A 25781-nucleotide genomic window follows, 5' to 3' on the forward strand; every position below is an offset into this window, starting at 1 on the left:
CCAAAACCGTCGCCCCTTCTGCAACGCAGCTCCAGCCTCAGAGCCAACAACCACTGTCCTTTCCAGGCATTCCCAACTTATTCGACGACGAGGAAAGCCTCGGTTCAGGCCCCTTCAGCTCCCCGCCACCGTAGGTCCCTCTACGCCCAGTCTGGGTGTTGTACTGAGAACAAAGAACGCCGGGCGACGCCCAAGAACTGTTGCACAAAGTGAATGAGCTGCTGGAAAATATCAAGGCCGTCCAGTCCGAGTTGACCCACCACAACGAAAAGTAAGTCTATCCCCGCCCTCGTACAGCAGAGCTCTCCTACTCACGCACGCCCACATCTCGCCAGATTCATAACTTTGTAGGTCTCCACCGCTGTCGCAACAAGGTATACGTCTAACCACAGGCGCCCCGACAGCACACAGTACAGTACAGTACCCAACCTGCCATTTAGGGGTTGATCATATTGCGAAGATACGGATTTCTCGATTAGGAAGACCTTCTTGGCAGCCGGTCTAACCATGTTGCGTCACATTCCATGCCGGTGTAGTTGTGGTCCCGTACATACGCAACGTAGACGCCTACCCTATTGCAGTAGGTGCTGAAGGAGCGGCTCTCGCAGCGCTTGTACCGCTTGCCAGCGCCCATTGACATGCTGGTTGCCAGCGGACGTCTGAAAACGGACGTGGCCCATGCCAGAGTACCGAATTCTTCCAGTGCTGGGGCGGTAGAAGTGCGCTTTCGCGGTCGTCATGGTGACTCTCGTCAAATCCTTTACTACGGCTTCTTGGAGTACTGTACTGTACTGTACGGTATGTACATTATGGGCGTGTGAGACATTCTCGCTGTCCGCTTACCACGCCGTAGCTACCGCCATACTGCTCATAATACCCATACGGCTGGTGACCCTTGCCGTCCACTTCGTGGTAGATTTTGGCTGGCACGGCTAGCACAACTTCTGACCCCACGGCTGGACTTCGCCGACGACTCAATTCCACCGCTTCCAATGTGTATGGGCCCCTCGTAGCTGCCGAAGTGCTTCTGTGGCTCGTTGCTTTGGGCTAGTCCGGTCCGTTCACGACAGGTAGCAGAAACGCATCTGGTTGTTCTCCCTGGTACTCAAATAGTAGCATGCGCTCCTTGTACCCGAAAGCCTCAATGCAGCTCTTCTGGTTCGTACCTACCAGTATCATAACTCAGTTCTTTGCATCTGTTTCTGATCTGCTACCTAAAGCGACTTCCTGCCCTGGTGGCCTCGTACCTCAAGGTACAGTTGTCAATCAGAGACCGATGCAGTACGGTACACGCAGCTCAACTTGCGAAGTAGGATATTGCGTGAGCAGGAAGTACTTCTTCGTAGCCGGTCCTAGGCATCTCAAATGTACAGCCTAGACTGGTTAAGCTGAGGTAGGGCAGATGTAGACCTCAGGATGCAGAGCTGCTGATGGCGCCGCCGGTCCAAAGGAGCAAAGCCAACGCTGCAGCAGATGCAGAGCGAATGGGGACGGAACCGGACTGAATACTACCGCGTCCCGTTGTTGGTCGTGGCGCACTTGCTGGCTCACACGAGGCACTTTCAGGCCTCTCCAATTCCCACCGAGTAATTGCAGAAAGGATACTGGGAGGCCAAACTACCATTCTGGTCTACGGGACCGTAGTCTCTTATTGTACCTTCCCGAAGTGCGCCGATCTCAAATGGAACCAGAGCCTGATGTTCCCCCGCTCCGCTTGTACTGTTCCGGCGCAGGGAGGCAGGTGACCTGGAGCCAGTATAATCCAGCGGCTGCTTCCTTTCTGCTGCATTCTGTCGAGATTCGAAGACTCTCCTGGGCTGTTTCCGGTCCTGGCTTCCATCGTTGACTGCACTGTTGGCGTACTATTGGAGTGCAGAGTCGGAAGTAGCAATGGCGCACTAGTGCGACTAGCGGGTCAGGTCCCTTGAACACACCATCATTAGCGTGGCGCCGTTTCGCGACCCCGCGCCTTCAGGGCCAACTGCCCAATCTTCCTGCTGCGCAAGAACTTCTCCTCAAGACACGCCGAAGAGAAGTTAGCCCGGGGTCCTCTCGCCAACATGGGTTCGGAACCGGATCGGCAACTCCCCTGGCGACGTTCGCCCAACTCGAGCTCATTATGTCATCCCCATTTCACACCCGCAAACCAGCACTTGCTATATCTACCGTTACGCGGGACGCTATTGTAGCTCCATGGACACTCCACGAATATACCCCAAGAGGGTCCAGCAAGTGGCCCGAACCGTATTAGTAGTTAGGCCTCCGCCATGGCCCACACCAAGGCGCAGAAAGACAAGGTCCGCAAGAGCGGCTTGTCGCTGCAGAACAAGACAAAAGACCTCGGGCGGTTCTGCGATGTCTTCAGCGCGCTTGCGTACTGGAACCCGACACACGAGCGGATGGAGACGGCGATGCACGTCCCACGCGGGCAGCGCGTGCCGGACCTCAACAGGATTGTCCGTCCCCATGTCCCGGTTACCGTTCCGTGGAGTGTATCCAGCTCTGTTGCTGACAGCCGCAGTTTCGACGATCAGCCGCGTGCCATGCGAGACCGAGCCACGGCCGAGCGACGCGATCGAGCGGCCAAGCCGAAGCCATCCCTTTCGAGGCCCAGGCGGACGCCAGCGACGACGCGAATGCCGTTGCTGGCATAGACAGCGACGCGGATGCCGAGTACGAAACCGATCCCGAGTATGTTGCAGCAGTTCCCGCTGCCGCGGCGGAGCCTCTGTCTGTCTACGACATCTCCTAGCGTCGACATTCCAACTGTTTCGCATTACCTTTTGCATACTTAGAAATGGCCCTTCCACTAAATGAACAAAGCAAAGTCACCACCGGCTATGAGACTTCTCAGGAACACCAATTTCTGCAAAATAAACTAGTTCAGTTTATCAACAATTATTAGCTTTTCTAACTACTTTTAAGTCGCCTACCGGAATAACTGTTGAGATGCGCTTGATTGCAGCAACTCTTCTGCAAATACCGATGTTACCCATACCGTTGGTTTGTAAATCCTAGTGATCAGCATCGAATGTTGCCTTGTATACTCAAAGCGATCTGTCCGTTGACCTTGAAAAGAATTGCTCGAGTCCATCTGCTTCATCTGAACCTTCTACCATCTACAATAATGGCACGTGGCGATGTATATCCGAGAAATGAGTCGAACGACTTGAGTTTCGCGAAGGAGTATTCAGTAAGATATATGACCCTGTATCTTCAGGTCTAGTTCTCTGTCACTCTTGCCTCCCTCCTCCTAGAAGTGGTAGGCACTCATTCAATGGCAAAACAACATTTCGATACTGTGGAGCAGACGCAGGAACCCAAGGAACCGCAGCTCCATTCCATGGACACGCAACAGCAAAGCACCCAGGGCGCCTGTCAAATTCAGTATTACTTTCGTTCAATCATCTCCTCTGTATTAGATGGAGTTCACATTCTTGGACTCATTGACATCGATATCCTTAATCAAACTTTGGGCTTGGGTGTTGATCTGTCTGATGCTTGGGAAGACCTTCTTCAATCCGACAGAGCGGCTCAGAATCTTGAAATTTTCCTTGACCAGTGTGCCGCAACGTCAGGCATCTGGAGAAACCCGCATATGGAAGTCTATCTCGAATCCCACCTTCGGAGAGTTGTTCGCTCGTATGAGCAAGCCCAGAATCCACAGAGAGTAATGCAACCCTACCGAGCCGAGAACTCCGGAAGGTGTCGTGGATTTATCATTTCCATTCTCCACAATCTGGACAGATGTCTCGAAGACGATGTGGAGATGAAATTGGGCACGGTGCCAGGTCACATATATAGACCCTTGATGAATATAGCGAACACGATAGCTAAAGAGGGGACAAACCCGTATGGACTTGATATTCTGCAAAGAGTCTTTCAAGCTACTACGAGTACCGAATCATCAAGATGTGGAACGCCAGATTCGGAAGATCCATGGTATTTGGAACGGTACTGTCGATAGCATTTTCCACCAAGGCCAATCCTACGTACCGCAGTACACCAAGCAAGCCTTTATCAAATCACCATCTTGTTTACTCCGGTCCCATCGGTGGCCATCGCAGACGGGACCTGAGCCACGGTCGAGCGACCACGGCAAGAGCACGCTGTTCTGCGATGCCGATGTGCACCGCGAGATCCTAGTCGCGGATACGACAAATTCGAGAGTCCGAACCGACATTGCCATTGTCTCATGAAAGGCCACGCTCTGGTGTCAGAGCAAAGACAGCGGCTCCTGGACCGGTGTCGTCTTTCTCGCCCCGCCCGTCGGCAATGTTGTGATAAAAAAGAAATCCAGGCACGAGTTGGCAGAGGAGAAGGTCTTTTTTACCACCGAAGCGCGGTTTCCCCGGAATAAACTCTACCTAGGGGGCCTTGGGAATAGTGTCGAGTGGGTAGCGCCATTCGCAGACACGACAACCTCTTGGCGCGGAATCGCGTTGCGCTGGCCTTTTGTAGCCTCGTCTATTATTTTCGCTATGGACCACGCAGTATTGCTTGGCTATCGGGCAGAGAATCGTCGGTGGGGTACGTCTATCGCCATGATGCGTGCAGGTCGGTCGTGGCAATGTGTACCACTGGTCTCGTGGGGACTGGGTAGCCTCATTGGCCTCAAGGAGTCACTGTGCGCCGGAGCGCTTCGGGGTTCGTTGTTCATTCGAAACAGTGAATAGCAACCGTGTCACTATGCTGCCGTCTCTCTTGCAATACCGAAGTGACGGTCATTTCAACTGGTATTCTTGGTAGCAATTGCCATCTTGCTGCCGTGCCCAAGTTGCGAGCTTGTCCCCGCACCTGTTGTGTTCGTTGCCATGCAGTGCGGATTTTGACTTATGTTGTCGGTCGTCGGCGTATGTTATGCGGCGCATTGTCAGCGTGATACGGATAATCGTCTTTTTCGTGCCCTTCAATCACGTCGTTATGTCGGATAAGAAGCTAATCATGGCATTTGTTGATGTTTTGTGCTTCGCTCGTAATTGAACAGGTAGCCCGCCCGCCCCCACATGGCACAGCCGTGTTTTCCTGTGGCTGACACCAGCCACCCCCTTAACCTCCTTCCACCGTCCAATATTCATGCTCTTTTGGCACGGGAGCTGAATAGCTTCCATGCAATGGTCACAATCGCAACCACCCTTCGTTTTCGATATTTTACCAACAATTTTGCGGCCGGTTGCATACTGTTTTTCCCATACTATGTAGTACGTCTCTGTTCGAGATCTCCAAGTGCTGCAGTATGGTTATGCGCACCTCTGCCGTTTGCCTTCTCTATCTAAGGCCTGGATCACCTCTCATTCCCCTGGATTCTCTCGCGACTTTCCATAACGGTGGGCTCCGCCAACGACATCATCGAAAGGTGGCGATTCAGTCGTCGCCGGCAGTGGCGCAGCTCAACCTGCCGCCGTTGTCTGCTTTCCGAGGGTGATTATGAGCTCTTGTTTTTCGCAGAGGGGTCTTCTGCGCACTCTCGGGTCTTCATTGGTCTCAGTGTAGCCAACTAGCTTCAACACCTGCCAATGTATACCCCCTGTGGGCCAGTAACCTGCTCACTTCCTATCCCGAAATCACAACCCCGACGTTTTGGTCATCCAACATCCTAGCCATCTCACCACAAGTTATACGCACCCATTTTCGATTCATGGCATTATACCCGCTGAAACTTTGCATCTTCTCGTCCCAAACAAGCGGCACGGGGAACCCATAGCCGCCCTGCCGCACAACCAACGACAGGAAAGGCAGACCTGCCAACACATAGGGCGAAAGGTCCTCACTGCTCCATGTCCACGGCAGGAGAATAGAAAGGATACCCTCACTGCCTAGCCGTTCAAGCTCAAGGGATATACCATAATAGGAGAAGTCGAAGCACGAGGAATAATAATCTTCCTCTAACTGATGAGATGAGTCGTTGGTCCGCGGTAATGCCATGATGGGTAGGTTGTGTGCTTCTTGAATAGTGTCGATGGGGATGTTTTCGGCGGTGCAAATCGTTATGGAGGTCTTGCGGTTGAGGAAAGTGAAGAAAGAAAAGGAGAAAGTGATTCTATCTGATGAAGGATGTACGGGTTTATATAGTACCTGGTCGTGCCGGGCTGGTCGATCATAGAGTGCTGCAGAGGACTACGGGAATTCAGGCCCACTTGAAAGCCTGTTTCTGGTTGCACACAATCATCTTTCTCGTATGGAGGCCTCCTCGATATCGTGTGTCGTTCAATGGATGATACGGCTACGATGCTACACCGTCAGCGCCGGTGTTTTCAGGCCTCCAGGGCTGTCCCATACCAGACCGCCTGGGCAGGGAATCGCATAGAATATAAATACCCAAAGCCACCGCAGTTCTTCATTTATTCTCGTGGAACCTCCACTCCCGATGGGAGTAGAGCAAGCAGGCACTCGTCCACTTATGCAAAAGGGGTAAGATTGGCACGACGGAGACAAGGATGACTCACTTCCTCACCAGGATCATGCGCCATTCTATGGCGACCAGGAAACATTATCTCTCTCTGACGATAGGCTCGCTGGGAAATGGGTAACGGAGGCAACCCAGAACCAATGCCATAAAAATGACAATAACAGTAGCAACGGTATGAAGCTTGAAACTCTTTTTATCCATCGAGCAGGGGCGAGCTTTGGATTCTATCAGTACGAGAAGCTCACTGATGAGCGCGTGGGCAAAAAAGGCACGCTAGAAACGATCAAGGTTCACTGGAGACCTTCGAGTGTTTCGCTACAAGACCTGCCACGAACCGCTCTACCAGAGGTCCGTGAAACCTTTCTCAAGATGTATTCAGAGAAAGAGTGGGATGACCAGATGGAAATGTCGTGCACAAGTTAGATACTCAGTGATTTATGCACAGCACTGAAACTGATTAATAAAAGTCTCGGTTTGATGGTTTGAGTCAGCTGAAATCGTTGGTTTGATGTGGTTTGGTTGGAAATGGTTGACGAGTTCAGGTTTTGACCTGCTATCAAACCGGATTCAACACTGCGTGTTTCCATCATGTTGTGTGAATTCTTTCTCAAGGGCGATCCCTCGAAATCAATGCTCAGTGCCCATCCCCATGGGAACTGGCTCCTTTTGTAGTTTGTCTCATCTGAAGCAAAAAGTGGCGGAGGAGTTTGATGTCATCGATCCTTCTAGTAGGTGGTCACTGGCTAACGTTCCCAGGGTGGTGGAAGTCCTATACTGACTCAATGATACTTCGTAGGCCTGTCTTTCTCTCTGGGTGGGACCTTGTGTGACTCTGCCCTCCAACAGTAGGGCCAACAGGTCTGCAGGCAACTACGAAGCCAGGACCAGAAACAGCGCGCGAGGATCTTCGAGCTCTCGAGGGATACGGCGATAGAGAATACGCTGCTGGATGATTCAGGCTCCGAGACGACCGGCCTCTGCCAGAACGGTACAAGCGGGGCGGTGGAAACATCAGTCTCTGCCTTGCGCACTAGAACATGAGCTGCGTTTAGTTTCCGCACCAAGTTCTTATTGCTCTCTCTCTTTCCCCTTTTCTCATCCATCTTCTCATCTCTGATGCTTAGACCGCGCATTACCGCAGACAAGAGATACGCAAAAAGAAGCTATTACAAGTCCATGCCAAGAAATCCGAACTCGCGCCGGCCCAGACGAGAACACTCGCGGGAACACCGCACCCGCAGGATGTACCCGCACCATCGACATAGCTCGATTCGGTATGTCCTCGTAGATATTGGAGGTAAATACGACTATCTAGCCAGGAAGGGAAGAAATGAATCTCGAGCTGTTCATTCCCGCTCACGTCATGATGGCTGCCACCAAAATATACAATTGTATGGTGGGACAAAGAAGGCGGACACCACTCGGGAAGAAATCGAGGAACAACTGCTTCGAAACCTAGCAGTCGCAAGACACAATGCCGAGATAGCATCCCGCCCAGCACTTCCGCGTCAACGTCATGTGCGCTTTGGCTCGGTCACCAACATTTGTTGAAGAGTTGGTCTATAGTGATGCACCAATGCAAGCGGACGTCATTTATAGGCTATCTCAAGCAGGAAAAATGAGTGACGGCTCCATCTTCTAGCGCTAGAATATGTGATTCATATCTACAGTATATCTAGAAATATACTTACACCCTGGAGTATGTAAGGAAAGGTATGCGTATTGGACGGGTAGCGGCGGGCCAAGGGGGTGGCTATGCTCACTAGCCACAGTGCGCTACAATTGACTATGCCAACTTGGCAACTTGATAGGAACGCGGAATGGATTCATTCGTTACCATGTACCCACGTTATTGCTCTACGGAAGATCATGCTGAAATGGCGCACTATATCTACTTTGCGATATCGGCACTTGTTACTGTACGCGGCATGACTAGTTATGGCCCCTGTCGTAGCTGCATTGGAATCTTGGGGACAGAACTCGGTCATAGGAGTGGTGTAGAGGAGGTTGTTGCCTAGCACCTTGGCATTCCACTGCTGAAACTTGGTGATCTGGAACTTGAAAACGGGTGGACTTTTATAGACCGAGTCAGAAGCTCAGAAGCGGACATCGTGGCTATGGTGGAATGTAGATACATGGGTCTGAAGTCTGTACGTATTGTACAATACTATAAGCTCGCAGAGAAATGCGGAGATATTGCCCATCCGGCCGCAATGATATTGTAATGGTCCCCTTTCCATAATAATCATAAAGTCACGATTCGGGCTTGGACAACCCTACCTTTCGAGAGGGAATAAAACCTTGGATGACGCATTGAGATACTCGGATGCCCTCCTTCAATGTCTTGAACATTCTCACGCGCTCGTTCTGGTCCTTGGTCAAAATATCGCTCATGAAATTCTGCAGGCATCTAAAACGGCTTAGGACAGGGAGAGTCAGTGGCGCGCCGGAATCATCCAGCGTCTCAATGGGGGGCCGGGAAGCAGCGCCGAAAGGGCTGTTCACGCGCGAGGGCGGAAGCGCTGCTGGAACAATTCTGGGTTGGTAATCCAGAACCGGATCTTAGCCCGGATGACCTCGTTCTGCTGGTCTGCCTCTCGAACGGCGGACCGTAGGATTGAGAATGCCTCTTAATCAGAATCCATGCCAGAACACGTGGTACTTCCCACACGTAGAGTCCAGAATTGACGGCAGCCGCAGATGAGCCGCTTGCTCACGCGTAGGCCAAAGCCACGTCTGCTGAGTTAGATGCTCTCAATCTGTCGATAAGTGTGGTTGTCGTGACCCCCCAATCCTTGGCAGCTCGACGGATTGGCTTGCCATTCCTGATGTCCTGGATGGCAGCAGCTACATCGTCTTCAGTATACTGAGCCATTCGTGCTTGTTAAATATGCCATTAGGATCTCAGCGGAATCGATAAGGATTTGGGCGAGAAAGAAAAGGATATATGAAAATAGCGGTGTGACGTCGTGGGACCATTTTGGACAGTCAACAGGGGGGGTGGCCGACATGGGGGTGACGCACGTTAACTAATATAGACCAAAGGATTATACAATATTCCCCTCATATTATTATCAATGTTCATTTAACTTTAAGGCTCACTATTGTTTAAAGCTACCTTCTCTTAACAACTTTCGCATCGTTTTAAGCAACGCCATAATATACCGCTGTCCTGCTTTCCAACCCTCCTCGTCACCTACCTGGAACCCCTCGTACGCCAACATCTGCCGCAGTAACTCTGCTGTCCCCGCTCTCCTAAACAAAACCTTGCTCGTCGTTTCTTGCTGCCGTCTCATGCCACTCCTGTGGCTGCTGTGGCTGTCTTCCCCACGGCCAGGCTCCTCATACTCGTCCGATTGGACAGAATCCCACGCATCCTCGACTCGCTCAATCATATGTGATAGCATTTCTGTCTGGATGCGCATCCTCAGCGCCTGCTGCACGGCGTTGCTACTGCTGCTACCCCCGTGGTAGCTGTGGCATGCAGTAGTTGCCGCGCCACCGCTGCTGCTTCTGCCTGAAGAGCTGCCGGCGATCGTCGGCCCTGTACTTCCCTGTCGCGCCCGGATGTGACGGCACTGCTCCGTAGATCGGAGAGAGTTGAGGGCTTGGGTTAGGACGTTGCGGTAGATTACCATGAGGCCGACGTAGCAGGTCAGGAAAGAGGCGATGATGGGCAGATCGAGAGCGGAAGAGGATATGGGCGGAGGAGGCATAGTCGATGAAGAAAAGGTGCCGCTGTTCCTGCGGCATCCCAAGAAGGTCAGGTGGGATGAGGGCGTAGGTGCCACCGAGTGCTGGTGGTGGAGTCCGGACGGAATGGAATCACAAGCACTGCATGCTTGTGTCGACGATGCGTAGGTTGCAGGGTTGTGGCCACAGTGAGTGTCAGCAGCGTACGCCATGTCCAGAACCCGCATCAGCTCGATCAGCCTCTCCGTCGCGACGTGTAGCTTGTGTACGAAACTACCCTTGTCATCGCAGCGGCCACCACCTTGGGGGTGCACCAGGCTGGCTGTAGCGTAGCTGCCGGAGAGCAGGTGCTCTATGTCGGCCCCGCTCAGGCTGTGCAGCTCGCCGAAGATTGTCATGTGTAGACTTTGAAGTCGTTTTCGGCAGTCGTCGTGCATGGCGTTGGCCAAGGAAGATAAGTCTGGTTCGGCAGAGAGCGCCGTCGAAGGCGCTGGGGTTTGTGGAGAGAAAAGGGATTGGCCGCTGCTTGTGTTGTTGCTTTCGTTGCTCTGGAGGGACGTCGGATTGTCGCCAAACAGTGTCAAGTCCAAGCTTTCGACGTAGCTGTGTCGGACACTTTTGGGCGGTGCTAGCTTACCATCTTCGGCGGCAACACTCTGCATCCAAGGAGCAGCAGTACCCGCCAGTGCCGATGTTGGCGACACAGCAGGGACCCAGCCCCCGGTGAAGTCACCTGTTCTGAAGTCGAAGCTGCCGAAATTGAACAGCGAGGCCTCATCCGTACTTAGTACGGCCGCGCTACTGGGACCAAATGAAGTGGCTGGATCAGGTGATACGGCGACGTCATTCGGAAAGGCTGTTGGGAATACCTTCTCTGCTGATCTGGTCCTCTCATGGGGTTCTCCATCCTCGGCGTGCACCCCTTTTCGCTTTGCACCTCGTTTGTTGCTATTGTCTGTGTTGCTGCCGTTGCTGCTGTTGCTGCTGTTGTTGGAAGAAATCTGGCACAGCACTTGGGCTTTCATACACCTCTTGCATGCCGGCAGCGATGATTCAGCCGCCCCATTGATCGAGCCCGCGTCATCTCGCTCACATTTGAGCTTATGTTGATGACAGCGATCGCAGGCCAAGCGGCGAGACTGCGCCGACAGGCTGAGACAACTGTTGTCTACTGCTAGTGACATCCCTTGGTGAGACGGACTGTTTCTTTCCTTTCCTAGTACAGAGGCTTGGATGGCAGCCACAACTATACATCACTCGGGATGCCTACCGATTGTCTTAAACCTACTTATATTGTCCGCCAAGAAGGCCAGCGGGGATCAGAGGACATTGTAAATACCCTGATGTTGCTATATCTGCATTCCGTTGGAAATACTGCGTTCTAATATCAATGCGTCATGCTTATCGCGGTGCTTGGTGGCTGCAGGCGACTAAACACGGAAGATGCAAGCGTATGGTACAAGTCCAATGATTGAGGGGTAACTATTAATATTGCAGAGTGCATGAAGAGATACTCCGGCGCCATTCGCTATGATCAACGCTCTTAGATGAGAGCGGAACCCGACTTGTCGATCTGGGATCGATGCTACTAGTATCTGCAGGCAATAAACCTGCTTGCTTGTGCTCATGCTAGGCAAGATGAAAAGGGAATTTAGCCACTGGGATGTACACCCTTCGATGAGGCGAGGCTTTACTGATCGGAACAGCAACGGCCTGGCAGCTTCGACTCAGCCAGTCACCGAGCCCCTATACGGTTCCTTCTGGGGTCACGCAGAGCCGAATTAATGCGTGATTCGGTCTGCTGGGCTGGCCGATTGATCCGGTATGTATAGAAAAGCAGAGTAGAGTCGTCCGCAAGTCCTCAGCTAGCCAATGCACACAACCCGCCAGCCCTCGCAGCCTCCTGCCGCCCCCGCAGGCCGCTAGCTCCCGTCTGCATGTCGGGGCCACCCGCTGCTTATCTCCCGCCTCCTTGCTTTTTAGAGGTGTAGCTCACACCCATAGCGGTAGTGGTAGTTTCGGCTGGCTGTCGATTACGACATCTGCATGCATCGTCACGACATGATCGCAATATGGGGCCCATCGATGTTCGGTACGACCTCTGAAACCGAAGAATCTGAAAGCAAAGGATCTCAAAGTACTGAATCGCTGTCCTCTTGGACTGGTTTTGGTGCTGAAAGGGATGCTAGGGAGACCTCTCCTGCACTCAACAAGCAAAGAGTTGATTTGCAGACAGGCAGACTGTTGGGCCATCTTCGGAAAGAGTTTGTTCAGTTCGTTGTATGGATTTTTGGCCCTCAAGGGGTGGTCTCCCTGCAGATCGTTGCTTTCGGAGACTTTGCCCATGGCAAGTTCGAGAGAGAGCATAATGCTCTGCAGAGACAATGATGAGGGAATGGATTTCCACGTTTTGGTAGATTCGACCCTGGATTCAGATGGATCTTTGAAGAACATCGTGATGTTTTGGAGGTATGCCCAGCCGACCCGCTGTTGGGCAAGGAAAGCTAGAGGTAGCACAAGATAGCACGTCGTCCGAGCTGTGTAGAGTTGATTACATAGGCACCCACTACTTAGGCCGCCGCCTATGTTCGTGCCCAATGGCTATCCAAGTTCTCATTTGACTCTTTTTCAGAGGGATCGCAGAACGAGTCGCTCCCGTTCAGTGTGCCTGAACTTAAAGTAAAAAAGGTAGAAATTAATTATGAATGATATCTCTAAATTACCCCATCATTTGAAGGAGAGATATAGTGATGTAGCAAAATTTCATATAACCGCCCTTTCCATGCTTGGAGCCGCTAGCACACTGCTGCGATAACTCGGGCCACTAGGCGTGCATTCGTGATTAGAAAACGAGCTGATCAGAATAAGCAGTGTCCAATTGACAAAATACCCCAAGGTACAAGAGCACATCAAAAGTCTAACAGGATCAGGTTTGGACCCAGGAGTGGGTTGGTAAGGCTTTAAAATCCGGAAATGTCTCTTGTTTCGTGATTCCCCGCAGGTTACCGGTGCTTGTTGTTGTACTCGTCGTTGTCTTGAGGTGTGGTCGTGGCTCGGTCGCTTCGGTGCGTAGTTCTCCAATTACCTGGAAGATCTCTTCGTATTTTGGTAAACAGTTTCCCCAAATGCTTCAATCCTCTCTGGTACCTCTCTTCGAGCCATTATCGCTGCTACAATGCGTTTCAGGTACGTGGCTGTACGCCGCGACGTTACTGCGCTGGCGATGCCGAGTATGTGTGACCCCGCCCGACCGGCGCTAACAACCATCGGGCCATTGCTACCGTAGTGCATTGGCTGCGTCCCCTCAAGTGTTCAGGTAGGTCATTAGACCACGTAGATTCAGCAATAGTTTGCTGTCGATTATCTGAGGGAGTGATAAAATGACCAACGCTCTCCTTTTCGCCCTCGAGGCAGCATGAAAACGATGAGAGGGTTAGTTGACGAAAGAGCAACTAGAAGCATCTTGGATAGAGCACTAGTCTATGGCCGACACAGCTGCAACTAAGAAAAGGGAAAAACATAAAGACGTCGCAATAAGCTTACTGGCGCACGAAGTGGAAAAAGATGCGACAGCAGTTGGCCATTACAGCTTTCATGCAAGCCAACTCCCCCGGATGTACACTAGGACATAGCTCCCAAATGATTTCATATCCCACTCTGTGCGTAGTCGTTGTTTTCCTGGGCCATGACATTATATGATAATACAGCTTCGCAGAAGGAAAGTAGATGATAGAGTTCGTCGTCGACAGACTGTCCTGGGATGGTCCAATTTCAGGCCACTACCGTGGATACTACGCAGAGGGCAGAGCACAGCATCACCCCTGATGCTGGCATATCCACGTACATTCAAAAGCGCGGGCCGACAAGTCTTACTATTGGAGCATCTTTCCAATCACGAATCTGTATCTACAAATGACAAGAGCTCTATTTCCACTGGAGACGCGTGAGCTCACTAAGGAGATATATACGATGGTGGGGTAGCCAACACGAACATACAGAAAAGGTAGATTGCGTCCAGTTCCGAATCCCCAAGATTCGCAAATCGGAAGGAACATTGGGGCTTCCGCACAGTCAGCCTAATGGAGCGATCAAGTCACAAGCTACAGCGATTGCAGAGACGACCAAGCGCTAAGCTCTAGGTCCTCCCAATTCCCTCTCGTTCATTTCCTCGTCTTCATCACTCACAACAGGCCAATGTGCTGCCTCGAATGGTTCCACGATTCATTTGCTCTAGTAAAACGAAATCCGATATTATACTGCACTTCGTATATTCGGTGTATCTTTTGTTTACTGAGAGCGACTCTGAGCTCAAATCACAGCAGCTATCATAGCTCTGGCCCTTCTACCTTTACCATTCTGCGGGGCCGCTAACTAAAGACAGAGGTCCTTCAGTGCTACGTGCTGGTAGGCTACCATTATGTAGCTCGACTCGAGGTACTGGGGCCTGCCTACGACTGGGATATTTGACAGCCACTACTGAACTAAAGTGGTTGAACCTAGTGTCAGCTTGCATTGAGTAAATGGCTAATAACTGCTGCCCCCAGGACTGTCACCCTAGCGCCTCATTATGGGGTTGAGATGCAAAGGCTAACGCTCTGACCAGCCCATATCGCCCATCTTCCGTCGGCCTCTTACGTCTCTAATTTCATCCGTCACTTCCTCTCGCATCTGCCAAACGCTGTTTCACGGACCAGCCATTGCATGCTGCTACCCCCGCTGCCATTTATCATATGCTTCTGTCCTCGAAGATTTCAATGGTCTTGCTTCTTGATGCGTTCGGACAAATGTGTCCAGGTCGGTCTCAAGGAAATCAGCATCTTTCTTCCGCACTGTAATCTCTCGGAAGATTGAACTTCGATCATTCAACAACAGGGCAAGCTACCCACAACTCGTGCCTCCAACTTCACCACAGCTTCTAAGCCATCTTGAACTATACCTACGCGCCACAACGACCATCCTTGACAGCGTGGGCTTACCGAACAACTCGCACAGCTTTACAGCCTTATACCCAATGTCTGACTGATTCTGAGGTTGCACAGCTCAAACGCGAGATCGAAAGGCTCAAACGCGAGACAGAGGCGGCAGAGGCACGAGAGGAACACCTCATTCGCGAAAACCAACTGACTACACTGTACGAGTATCTACGAAACTGCTACACTGACCTCTACAAGAACTTCAAGCTTGCCGACAATCTGTATATCCAACGGGATCTACAAGAGTCGATGGCAAATTCTACCCAAAATGGCTTCGTCCTTGGACCCAATTTGCAGACCTACTCCGCCAGCAACAATTTGACGTGATCATGGGAGCCTGTGGAGGCGAGCGACTCTTTAACCAAAAGAGTACTACACGAGACATAGGAAGGTCTATCTCTTATAAGCTGGCGGGCAACGAAAATGCGGTTACCTACTCTGAGAAAGTCGCAGTTGAAGACCCCACCTATGCCATTCTCCGACATCTGGGAAGTCGAGGAACAATACGCACGAAATATGGATTTAGCGACCTGCGATTTTGCGACAACAGCCGCGAGATGGTACGAGCGAGCGGTGGAACTCAACTATCGAACGAGGAGGATCTGGACAATGAAGGGCCGGAGCGACGGCTGAGGACTGGGCCGAATAAACGAGCAGCATCTGAGCAGAGAGTGAAGTCTCGACCAACAAATCTTGATGGAGCTGGGCTCCGAACGCGACCTGGCGGAGATGAAAACGTAGCGTTTGTTTATGACTACAAGGTACCCCACAAAGTTGCCGTTGAGCGTGTCAAGCTAGCTATTGCGAAGGAAACATTGTTCGGTCTTCTTCTCAAGCGTCTCGCCTCGGGCGTTGAAGAAGAAGGCCACAGTACGGCGGTCGCGGAAGAAGTCGTGTGGGTAGCGGAGGTATGCGTGCTTCATCAGCGTCGACTTGCCCGCGCCCGGCTTGCCCTTGATCAAGAGCACTCCATTGTGGGTTGGGAAAGAGGCAGGATCTCTCCAATCGCGGAACTCGGTGGTGTCGAACAGCCAGTCCCACGTGTCTGGGTGCACAGAATCGATGTCGTCGCGTCGAGCATGGATAGCATGGAATACGAGGGAGCTAGGGCTGCGGGTGGGAGTTTGAATGACTTACATTCATAGTTGATGGTAATGTGATTGAACTGCCAGCCGTTGTGGTCATTTTTGTTCTGCTCCCCACTGCCCGTTGCTGTGTTTTGCGGCCCGGGACCATGAGTATTGGTGGTGTTCGAAAACATGGGAAGAGGCTTCGCTGACGCGACGCAGGCGCATCGCAGGGTCGGTATTGGGGCGATGGTTGGAAGCCAGATGGTATCGCGATCCGGGTGGTATGGTTGATGCCAACAATCAGAGAGGGACGAGGAAAGGTAGACAAAAAGTGTCCATAGGAAATCTCTGGATCAGCAAGCTAAACATGGGTTGGCCCAGCGTCTTCATCCCCGCGCATGGTGGCCAGGCATATCAATAAGCGGAGGAAAAGAAACTAACAGGGATTCCCCTAGTAACGGCGAGTGAAACGGGAACAGCTCAAATTTGAAATCTGGCCCTTGGGTCCAAGTTGTGATTTGCAGAGGATGCTTTTGGTGCGGTGCCTTCCGAGTTCCGAGGGAACCCCAGGTAGTCGAAAGACTTCACCGCGAACTTTGGTGGACCTTAAGTCAGCAATCAATACTGCTTCCTCAGGCCGTGGGGTACGCTGGCCACGGTTGTCTCTCTGAAGTACTCTACGACTCTTCTATTTTACATTTGAACTCTATCCGAGCTGCGAGAGACCTATATGATAGTCGCGTTGTATGTGAGATCGAGATATGACTGGGGGCAACTATGGAAATTAAAACTGGAAACAGGCCTTGGCAACCCCCGAGCTCGAGGGATGCAGTAAAGGAAAAGCACGACGCTGGATAGTTCTATTTTCGTTGCGAACCGACCCTCTACGCCGACACGGTACAAGCGATACGGTTGGGATCTCAAGCTCTACGATCGTGCAAATTAGAACTAGCTTACGTGCCCACCTCAGCCGCCAACTGGCACTCGTCTGTCTGCGTCTTCCTGGAATGAAGTTCCTGGACGAGGGGAATGCCAAGGCCAGTCCACAGCGTCAGAGCAATCACAAACGCCAGTGCCCTCCCCCAGCCATGTGTGGCCCTGAAGTGCGGCGCCTGCGAGCTTGGGAACTGCAACTGCTGGAAGGGAATGACAAAGGCGCCGCCCACGGACGGCATCAGCCCGAGGACGAAGGCCCGCTTCTGCTGGTCGCCGCCGCAGCACTCATTGCACCATCCGGCCAGCAAGGGCGTGAAGCAGCCGTACGTGCCGATGCCGATGAATACGAACATACGCAGCTTGTATGGAACTTCCCACGCCGTCAAGACCGAATAACAAACAGTGAGAATCAGTCCGATTGCCAAACAGACAGGTCCACGTCGCCCGATCTTGTCGGCGACGACGCCGGTTGTCAGCATGGTGACGAAGTTAACGGCGCCGATCGCAGTTGAGATGTTGTTGATCTGCGGGATTGAGTACCGGTGCGTTGACTTCAAATACAGGATAAAGTATTGCATCACATACGACCCCACGGTCAAGCTCCAGAGTGCGTAGCCCAGGGGAAAGACGTACACCTGCCAGCTGGTGAAGATGCGCTTGAAGACGGTGAGGTCAAGCTTACCGACGGGCTTGCGGCCTTCTTCCTCGATGCGTTCGCGTGCGCGCTGTCGCTCCCATTCATTGAAGTACCATGCCTTTGTGTAGTGAGGAGTGTCAGGATGGCAGAACTAGGAACATAGGTTAGCTGTTACGGCACAGTACCAACGGCGAAGCATTAAACATACAATACCATATACAGCGACAGGAATAGCGAGAATGAAATCGAAGATGAATAGCCATCGCCAGGCTGACATGCCACCATGGCCTTCCATACCGCTATAGAGCGCGGCCTGCAGGTAGCCCGAGAACATCTGGCCCAGGACGCCCGATATCACGAAGAGTGCAGAGCGTCGTGCCAACTCACTCTTCCTATACCAGGAGCCCAGTGTGAACTCGATACCTGGCCATGCAGCGGATTCAAACAAGCCAATGCAGAATCGCATCGCATAGAACTCAGACGCGGTATTGCACTTGTACAAGAACAACACGAAGATGGACCAGCAGGTCAAGCAGAAGGGCAGCCAATACCGGGGCTGCACGACGGTGATGATGAGATTCGCGAATGGGGCGCCGATGAGCTGGCCGACGTTAAAATATGTGTTCATCCAGGAGAGCTCGTTACCGCGGCCGAGTCCGAGCTCTTCCTGCATGCCTGAGGCGTACGCGTTGGTGATGTTGTTGGTGTCGAGCGACTTGATGAAGAAGCACAGGCACGAGTAGGACAGGAGGAACCAGTCGAGTTTGAAGATCAGCCATTTTTCCTGTGGGCTTGTACCCCGTTCGTGCCAGTCGAACCACCCCGACTGTGAAGGTGAAGGACCAGTTGGTGGTTGCGGCGCTGCATCTGCCGCAAGTGACGTGGGAGTCGCAGCGAAATTTCCGTCTCTGGGTACGGCTGGTGTGTAGAAGCTGGGCAACCTCCTATTCATCCGAGGCGCTAGCGTATCATAGTCTCCAGCACCCTCGTTGCTGGTGTTGGAATTAGTTGACGAAAGCGCCATCCGAGTGTCGGCGCCTACCACTTTGGCCGCCTGGATTTCCTCGATTGGGGCGGGCATGGCGGCAGCGAGTGGGCGCCAGGTGTATGAGCAGGCAAAGATGAGGTTGACCACACTCAATTCTCCTTTTTGGGATACAACTTAGAATGGCCCGTCAGCCCGTAACTACAGCCGTACGGTAAACCAGGATGGTAGACGGAATGATGGCAGGTGGGAGACAAATCAGGGCGCTTAGCTCCACTCGAATTTTGAAAGCAATTAGTATGTTGAAAATTAGTGATAACCTCTCATTCGTAGCCTTGTTAGCAAAGACTACTATTGATATGTATTCCAGATTTGAAAGGACCCTTCTGGACTATGCAATGCGGTGCTGATGTCAGGACGGTATCGAAGAATTTTTCCCACACAGCGTATTTTGCGGTAAATTCTTCTCCGGCAACCACCTTGATGGCCTTACGAAGAGAATTAACGCCATACTACATTTGTATGACCGCACACCACATATGGGCCACCAAATATGCCTTGTTAGAATTCTTACCACTGATTTCCGCCTTCAAGTCATTGATCAAAACTACGTAAATCATTAGCACAGAAGGTGTATCTACAGTGGCGACGAGCCATGATCTGTTACTGGCAACATTTGTAAATGAAAACAGGCATCACGGCATAGCATCCGTCGCATTCTTCGCATTTACGTGTTGTGCCGGCGAAACCTTTAGCTGAGCTTCGATTTGCCAAGATGTGGGCCTAGACGGACGGTCTAAGGTGCTAGAGGTGCTAATATTATGTACAGATATGGCTTTGTCGCCACATGTTTGTATCAAGGTTTCAGGTAATACCATCGGCTTCTTTTTAACAGGTCCGATCGGTGGCAGGGGCGCATGTTGGGCAGAAGATGGTATACCTCGCTACAATTTACAGTCATACTGAGCAGGGTTGCTGCGGAGGGTCACTGGTATCGTCATATTACTTGATGTGTAAGCATTGAGGAACTTATGGCTTCGTACTTCCACTTCGGAACCCCGAAAAAGCGAGGCGTCCAGGATAATTACTAATCACGAAAAAGGGTCTAGGGTGTAGCTTTAAGTGGGTATAGCGCCCCTAGGCGTGAGAATAAACCATATTCATCATGGACAGGCTCCACTTAGTCTCATTAGTCTCTAGATACTTAAAGATACGGGATCCCAGTTCCTTGGCAAACTCGATCGGACAGTGCAGTGTTGAACAGTATCTACATTGTTTAACCTGAGTCGAGTCACCGAGAAAATGAAAACGCATGACACGGAGGCTGCTCTGCCACCGCCAGCCACCGTTGCTGGCGCCAAGCGGAACTCAATTGGTGCCGCTCCGGCCACATCTACCGATGATTCGGAGTTGGAAAAAGGTGGTCAGCCGTCACCGACATCGCCCCCGTCCGAAAGAAAAGAGAACAACAACGCCTATTTCGTTCGCTTTGAAGATGGCGACCCGGGAAACCCCAAGAATTGGAACAAATACTACAAGGCTTTCATAACCGTCCAACTAGGCCTATTAGCCATGACAGGCAGTATGGCTGCGTCAATTGTCGCCCCTGCAGAGCCAATCGTTGCACTGGAGCTTGGTATCAGTCGAGAGGTGGCCGTGTTGATGGTCGCACTTTTCATACTAGGTGAGTAGACATACATTCTTACGTATACTTTATGGCTAACATATGGCCAATCTAGGGTACGCATTCGGCCCAGTGCTTTGGGCGCCTCTGTCAGAAGTATATGGGCGCCGGCTATCTATGCTCCCAGCTGTCTTTGTTATGATCTGCTTTAGCATCGGCACGGGGTTTAGCCGGTCACCTGCTGCAATCTTTACCACACGCTTCTTTGGCGGGGTTTTCGGGTCCGCTCCGATTTCGAATGTGTCAGCTGCGCTTGGGGACATCTACATGCCCCGAACCCGGGGGGTTGCAATGGCATTGTAAGACTTTCGGGCTCCATGTTTCCCTATTCCAGCGTGTCTCATACTGGCGGAGTGTGCGGTTCATTGTTGAGTCGTCTGCCCCCCTCCAAACCGCCACTATCGAGACAAATAATCACTTCCTAAAGAGCAAATACTGACCCAGGGCAAAAAGTTATGCCGTCTGCGTCATGGGGGGCCCTACACTGGCACCCGTGGTAGGGTCTGCATTGACAATTCATCCGCACCTTGGTTGGCGATGTAAGTTATGGCCCCTGGAATCTGCTTTTTGCGTAGCCAACCTGCTAACAAATAGTTCCAGGGACGGAGTATATGGAGGCAATTATCGCAGCGGTCATTCTTGGCGTCGCAGTGCTATTGCTCCCGGAAACATTCCCCCCCAGTCTTGCTAAAGCGTAGGGCCAAACGCTTGCGCAAAACAGACGCACGCTACTGGCACCCTCATGAGAGCGAGAAGATAGACCTAGGTAACGTCTTTGACAAGTACCTCAGCCGACCCATCCTGTAAGTTGAGTAAAGTTCGCCAACTCGACCTGTATTCGAGCTTACAAGGGCCTTTAGAATGTTCTTCACAGAACCGATGGTGCTGTGCATATCACTATATGCTTCATTTATATACGGACTTCTCTTCCTCACCCTTGAAGTTTTCCCTATCGTCTTCAGGGAACAGCGCGGCTTTGGCCCGGTGGTGTCCACGCTACCCTTTCTGGGCCTGTTCGTGGGCGTCCTGACCGCCATGCTGATCAACATCGCGAACCAGCCGCTTTACATTCGTGCGCTGGAGCGAAACGAGGGCCGTGCAGTGCCCGAGGCCCGCCTGCCCCCGCTGATCCTGGGCCAGGTCCTCATCACCACGGGCCTGTTCTGGTTCGGCTGGACGGCCGCGCCCGCCCACCACTGGGCCCTTCCCGTGGTCGCAGCCGGCTTCATTGGGGCCGGCTTCAACATCGCGTTTCAGCAGTGCCTCAATTTCCTCGTCGACACCTACGGACCCTTTGCCGCGAGCGCGACGTCGGCTAATACCATTCTCCGTTCATTCCTAGCGTGCGGCCTGCCACTGGCTGCCCGACCCATGTTTCTCAACCTTGGTGTGGGCCCCGCGTCTAGCGTCCTTGGCGCAATCTCGTGCTTGGCGTTTCCAGTCCCTTTCCTCTTGATGAAGTATGGCCCGCATTTGCGGAAGATTTCGAGATTCGCCCCGATGGTGCAAGACTAGGCTTGCATTGTTACACCAGGTACACAGAGGGGTTTGGTGCCGTGGTATGATTGGGCTATCCTGTGATTCGAATCGTGGCGGTTAACGGTGCGCGGTTGGTGGATGCGGAAAGGGTGGACGGTACAGTTGCTCGTCACAGTCTGATATAGACTTCATCATGATCGGAATGTTGAAATCAGTTTGGCTATTAGGGTGCGATGATGCTAAAGAATCTGTGTGACGTATTATGTATATGTCGTTGACACCTCGTCCACGCGAGGATCGATGATTGGCTCAAGGTTTCGCCGACTCTTCATAGTCTTCGGATGCTCGCGGCCCAGCACCTTCTCCTTCAGCTCCAGTGTCTGCCGATGCATCTCCTCCGCCTCCGAGTCCTTCCCTTGCCGCTGAAGTGATGCTGCCAGGTTGCTCATGCTGGCGAGTGTGTTAGGATGCTCGCGGCCTAGCGCCTTCTCCGACAGCTCTAATGCTGGCTGATGTAATCGTTTCGCGTGGGTGCATGAAAAACATCTTCAAGACGAGAAAAGTTGATCGAGTTACTGCAGCGCATAAGGGTCAACGATGAGCGTCCGGGTACTAAGTTCAGCAGCATTAATAAATCAACAACCATTAACTATAACAAGCAGGGATTCGGATGAGGAGATCTCAGCTACGTTTCCGTTTGCTAAACTCTGGACTACCGAACAACTCATAAGCGTCCAAGAACGCGAAGTATTCGGGAATTTTTAGTTGAGTAGCTACCGCTCTTTGTCCTTCGAGTACCTCAATGTACTGCACCCGACGTACTATGGGGTCTGATAACAAGGCCAGCTACCATGTAATACGCCCATACCATCATCCCAGTGCGCTATTTCAGGCTACGATTGATTCCAGGAATCCCATCTAATGCTCTTCTTTTCCCTTCGCACCCATACTAATAAAGCACTTTCTTGCCTTCCAATAATATATCTACCAAATGTGGACCATGAGTTTGACATTGAAGATACGGTTTGCTTACTCGACATTGATCATAGTAGGTTTATGGTCTATTGATTAATTGACTTGGCTAACACGAACTTTTCAGGCACTACGAAGATCTCTAGTATTAAGATCCTAGCTTTCAAGCCATACAGATCACAGATACTATCAGAAACTCATGCCTATTGTGCCGGATCTAAGGCTGATGAGAGATTCGAGGGACTCATGCGTAGCAGGTTTGTAGGTAGGGAGGGCTTCAGTGACAAGGCCCTTCAACTGGCCATTGGTACCTTCCAATCCACCGTAAGCCACATTCGTGGGCAGCTCTTACACAAGTTTCCTACTAACGCACAAATCTTCGACAGGCGAAGCGTTCCTTTGCTACGGATTCCGTCCCCGAGAAGTCATTTCTCGTCCCTGTCCAGGGTATCGCAGACAATGACGAGCTTTGCGTCAAGGACGGACAAATAGGCCTCCCAACTTCTGACCTTCGCGACATCTTTGAACCTATAGTGGTTAAGATCCTCCAGCTGGTGAAAGACCACATTAAAGCCATAGCTGATCCCATCCAAGGAGTGTGTGTTTGCGGCGGATTTTCGCAGTCACCCTATCGGCTGCCAAGAAGCACTTCCTAATCGAGAAATCGGTAGCTTCGCAACATGATCAACCCATAAATGGGAGGTTGGGTACTGTACTGTATCGCGCTGGTCATTTCTGGAGACTGGACCCCGAGGTACGAAGCCTGGAATATCAGAGTAGCTTTCGGTAGCATCATCAGGAAACGGTGCAAAATGAGTGTGCTTCACCCAGAGGTACGGGAAATTACGAAGCAGAGCAGCACGGAGGGTTCGGCGTACAGTGACACTATGCTACTCCGGGACTGCGTACGAGTAGTCCTATGGTTCTTTTTTGGGGGAGGGGGGATTTATTGAATCAAAGGCACGATGAACCGTTCGAGTCTGCAGGTTTTCCAAACACGTACGATATGGGCGACCTATCCGACCTGTGTCCGCTATGGCCTCGTACGATGAATCCCGCACTTTTGGGAGATGGCGCGGAGTGTAGTGTACGATGGCCCGAGGACATCATCAGCGATAGAGCGAACTCTGCGAACAGTGACGTTGCTGCCTCTATGAAGCAGTCGCTTGATATGTCGTCTCTACCGCCCGACAACAGTATCGAGAGGCTAGTCTAGTCTTGTATGGAGACAAACAGCCGAGGTACGCATGGCCATACTTTTGCGTACGGGAGAGAAACCTCATGGTTTGGCAGCAAAATTCCTGGTAGAATATAGAAAATGAAGGTTTACTACCTGTATTCAAGGTTGACTGCCGTGATTGACCATTGCATCGAAGCTGTTGTTCGGCTCATGTGCAAAAAGAGTATGAATATTGAAGAGGTGAAAGAAGCGGGTTAAGGGGGTGGCTGGTCTCGTCAGCCACAGGGCGAAGCGGCTGTGCTACGTGGGGAGGGCTACTAGTTCGATTGTAAGCAGGCTCGAAACGGCGACAACATGCTCGTGGCGGGCAAAACGGCAGCTGTAAGGGCTGTGCGCGAATAGGGGTTCAGTCCATTCTGCCCTCCCCGCACATCCAGGCAGTCTGGTTTCCGTGATGGGGCCCCCAGGCTTAGCAGTAACTCAGCGATCAGCCATTTTCCCTGATCGCAAGCGATGGAGAGCGGACTCTCTAAATCCCTGTTGACGTGGGTAATCGTTTGGTTGATATCCGCGCCGTACTCGAAAAGAAGATGGACCATCTTTTTCGTGGGTCGAGGTCCCATCACGGCGGCGAATACAACCGTATAGCCGAAGGGATCCTTCGAGTTTACGTCCACAAGTTTTTCCTTCAAGATGTGTTCCACCATGACCGTTGAACCATGATGTGCAGCGTGATGGAGTACAGTGCCGAAGGAGTTCCTGAGGACCAGCGGGGCGCCTGCCTCGATCAGCCTCTTCGATATCTTGGTCTGATCGAGAGCAATCGAGATAAACAGCGGTGGTAGAAAATGTTTGACCTCGGCCCGAGATTGTGATAAGGGGTTTGGATCTGGGAGATAAATAGGATGTTTCGCTTCTAAGTCCGCCTTTGCTTGAATAGAGTGATTGATAGTTCCAAGGGCAATTTCGAGACCCTTTGTAGTCGGAGTATGCTTCGATGATAGGACGGCAAGAAAGACTGCGGAAGATCCGTTATTTCGCACATCGCTTTCATATAGCCTTTCGCGCCAGAAACACGACAGATTCTTCGAACAACGGCATAGAAAGGACATTTCCCGTAGAGTAAGGTATTTCGAAATCTCCAAAACGATTTCGAACGGCAGATCCGTAAAATGTAAAGCCATTGTGCGGGGTAAGCGAGTAGACGGAGAAGATGGTTGGAGGATTCCTAGAACCTCTGGACTTCGTAAAGATGTACATAGCCTTTGGGGGTAGCTGCCTTTTCACCCTTGTCCTGTTCCCTGGTCAGATGAAAAGCTTCGGTGAAAAGCTGACATACCCTTGTTACCACCACGACATCTTTGTGGCCACGAGATAGTTTAGTCTTTGGCCTATGAGTCAGACGTAAAAGCAGCGGGCTCTGTTTCAAGCGGAGGCCGCCTAACTATGATCGTAGACGACATATGCGGCAATGGAAATCAGTTCTGCTCGAGTGGCAACCTATCGCTGCCAACATACCCATCTCATACACCCTTTACTTGACAAGGTGGAGACTGCAACTTCAGTATACGTCATTCGATATCTCAAGATAAAGTAGCTATCCGTGGAGGTATCTAAACGATCGCTGATGTGCTTCACGTATTACAGGTATTACCATGATGAGAGTCTCATCCGAACAAGCCATTTGACACTCTATGATCTTAGGCGGAATCAAAACAATCTATAGTAACGCGACAGTTCATACGCAAACATTCCTGCTGGTA

The 25781-nt window shown here is 51.7% G+C and overlaps 6 protein-coding genes across 6 annotated transcripts; 3 read left to right on the forward strand and 3 right to left on the reverse strand.

The window, feature by feature from the left end:
* Positions 1-3277: 3277 nt before the first annotated feature.
* On the forward strand, positions 3278-4199 carry PG998_002932 (uncharacterized protein; the record flags this gene model as incomplete). The annotated part of the gene is made up of 2 exons (XM_066869750.1): positions 3278-3784; positions 3834-4199. The coding sequence occupies 2 exons, from the start codon at positions 3278-3280 to the stop codon at positions 4197-4199; spliced, it is 873 nt and encodes a 290-aa protein (XP_066733500.1).
* Positions 4200-9510: 5311 nt separating this feature from the next.
* Positions 9511-11286, reverse strand: PG998_002933 (uncharacterized protein; the record flags this gene model as incomplete). Its single annotated transcript, XM_066869751.1, has 1 exon — positions 9511-11286. One exon carries the CDS (start codon positions 11284-11286, stop codon positions 9511-9513), a length of 1776 nt encoding a protein of 591 aa, XP_066733501.1.
* An 877-nt stretch (positions 11287-12163) lies between these two features.
* On the forward strand, positions 12164-12490 carry PG998_002934 (uncharacterized protein; the record flags this gene model as incomplete). The annotated part of the gene is made up of 1 exon (XM_066869752.1): positions 12164-12490. The coding sequence occupies one exon, from the start codon at positions 12164-12166 to the stop codon at positions 12488-12490; it is 327 nt and encodes a 108-aa protein (XP_066733502.1).
* A 3379-nt stretch (positions 12491-15869) lies between these two features.
* On the reverse strand, positions 15870-18799 carry PG998_002935 (Pantothenate transporter liz1; the record flags this gene model as incomplete). The annotated part of the gene is made up of 3 exons (XM_066869753.1): positions 15870-16179; positions 17103-17869; positions 17927-18799. 3 exons carry the CDS (start codon positions 18797-18799, stop codon positions 15870-15872), a joined length of 1950 nt encoding a protein of 649 aa, XP_066733503.1.
* Positions 18800-20005: 1206 nt separating this feature from the next.
* PG998_002936 (bicyclomycin resistance protein) lies at positions 20006-21902 on the forward strand (the record flags this gene model as incomplete). Its single annotated transcript, XM_066869754.1, has 5 exons — positions 20006-20387; positions 20443-20686; positions 20832-20926; positions 21109-21190; positions 21248-21902. The coding sequence occupies 5 exons, from the start codon at positions 20006-20008 to the stop codon at positions 21900-21902; spliced, it is 1458 nt and encodes a 485-aa protein (XP_066733504.1).
* A 224-nt stretch (positions 21903-22126) lies between these two features.
* PG998_002937 (uncharacterized protein) lies at positions 22127-22315 on the reverse strand (the record flags this gene model as incomplete). Its single annotated transcript, XM_066869755.1, has 1 exon — positions 22127-22315. One exon carries the CDS (start codon positions 22313-22315, stop codon positions 22127-22129), a length of 189 nt encoding a protein of 62 aa, XP_066733505.1.
* Positions 22316-25781: the final 3466 nt, after the last annotated feature.

Source organism: Apiospora kogelbergensis (assembly GCF_038363985.1).
Source record: "Apiospora kogelbergensis strain CBS 113332 chromosome Unknown utg000002l_segment0_segment0, whole genome shotgun sequence".
In the NCBI taxonomy this organism is placed as follows: domain Eukaryota; kingdom Fungi; phylum Ascomycota; class Sordariomycetes; order Amphisphaeriales; family Apiosporaceae; genus Apiospora; species Apiospora kogelbergensis.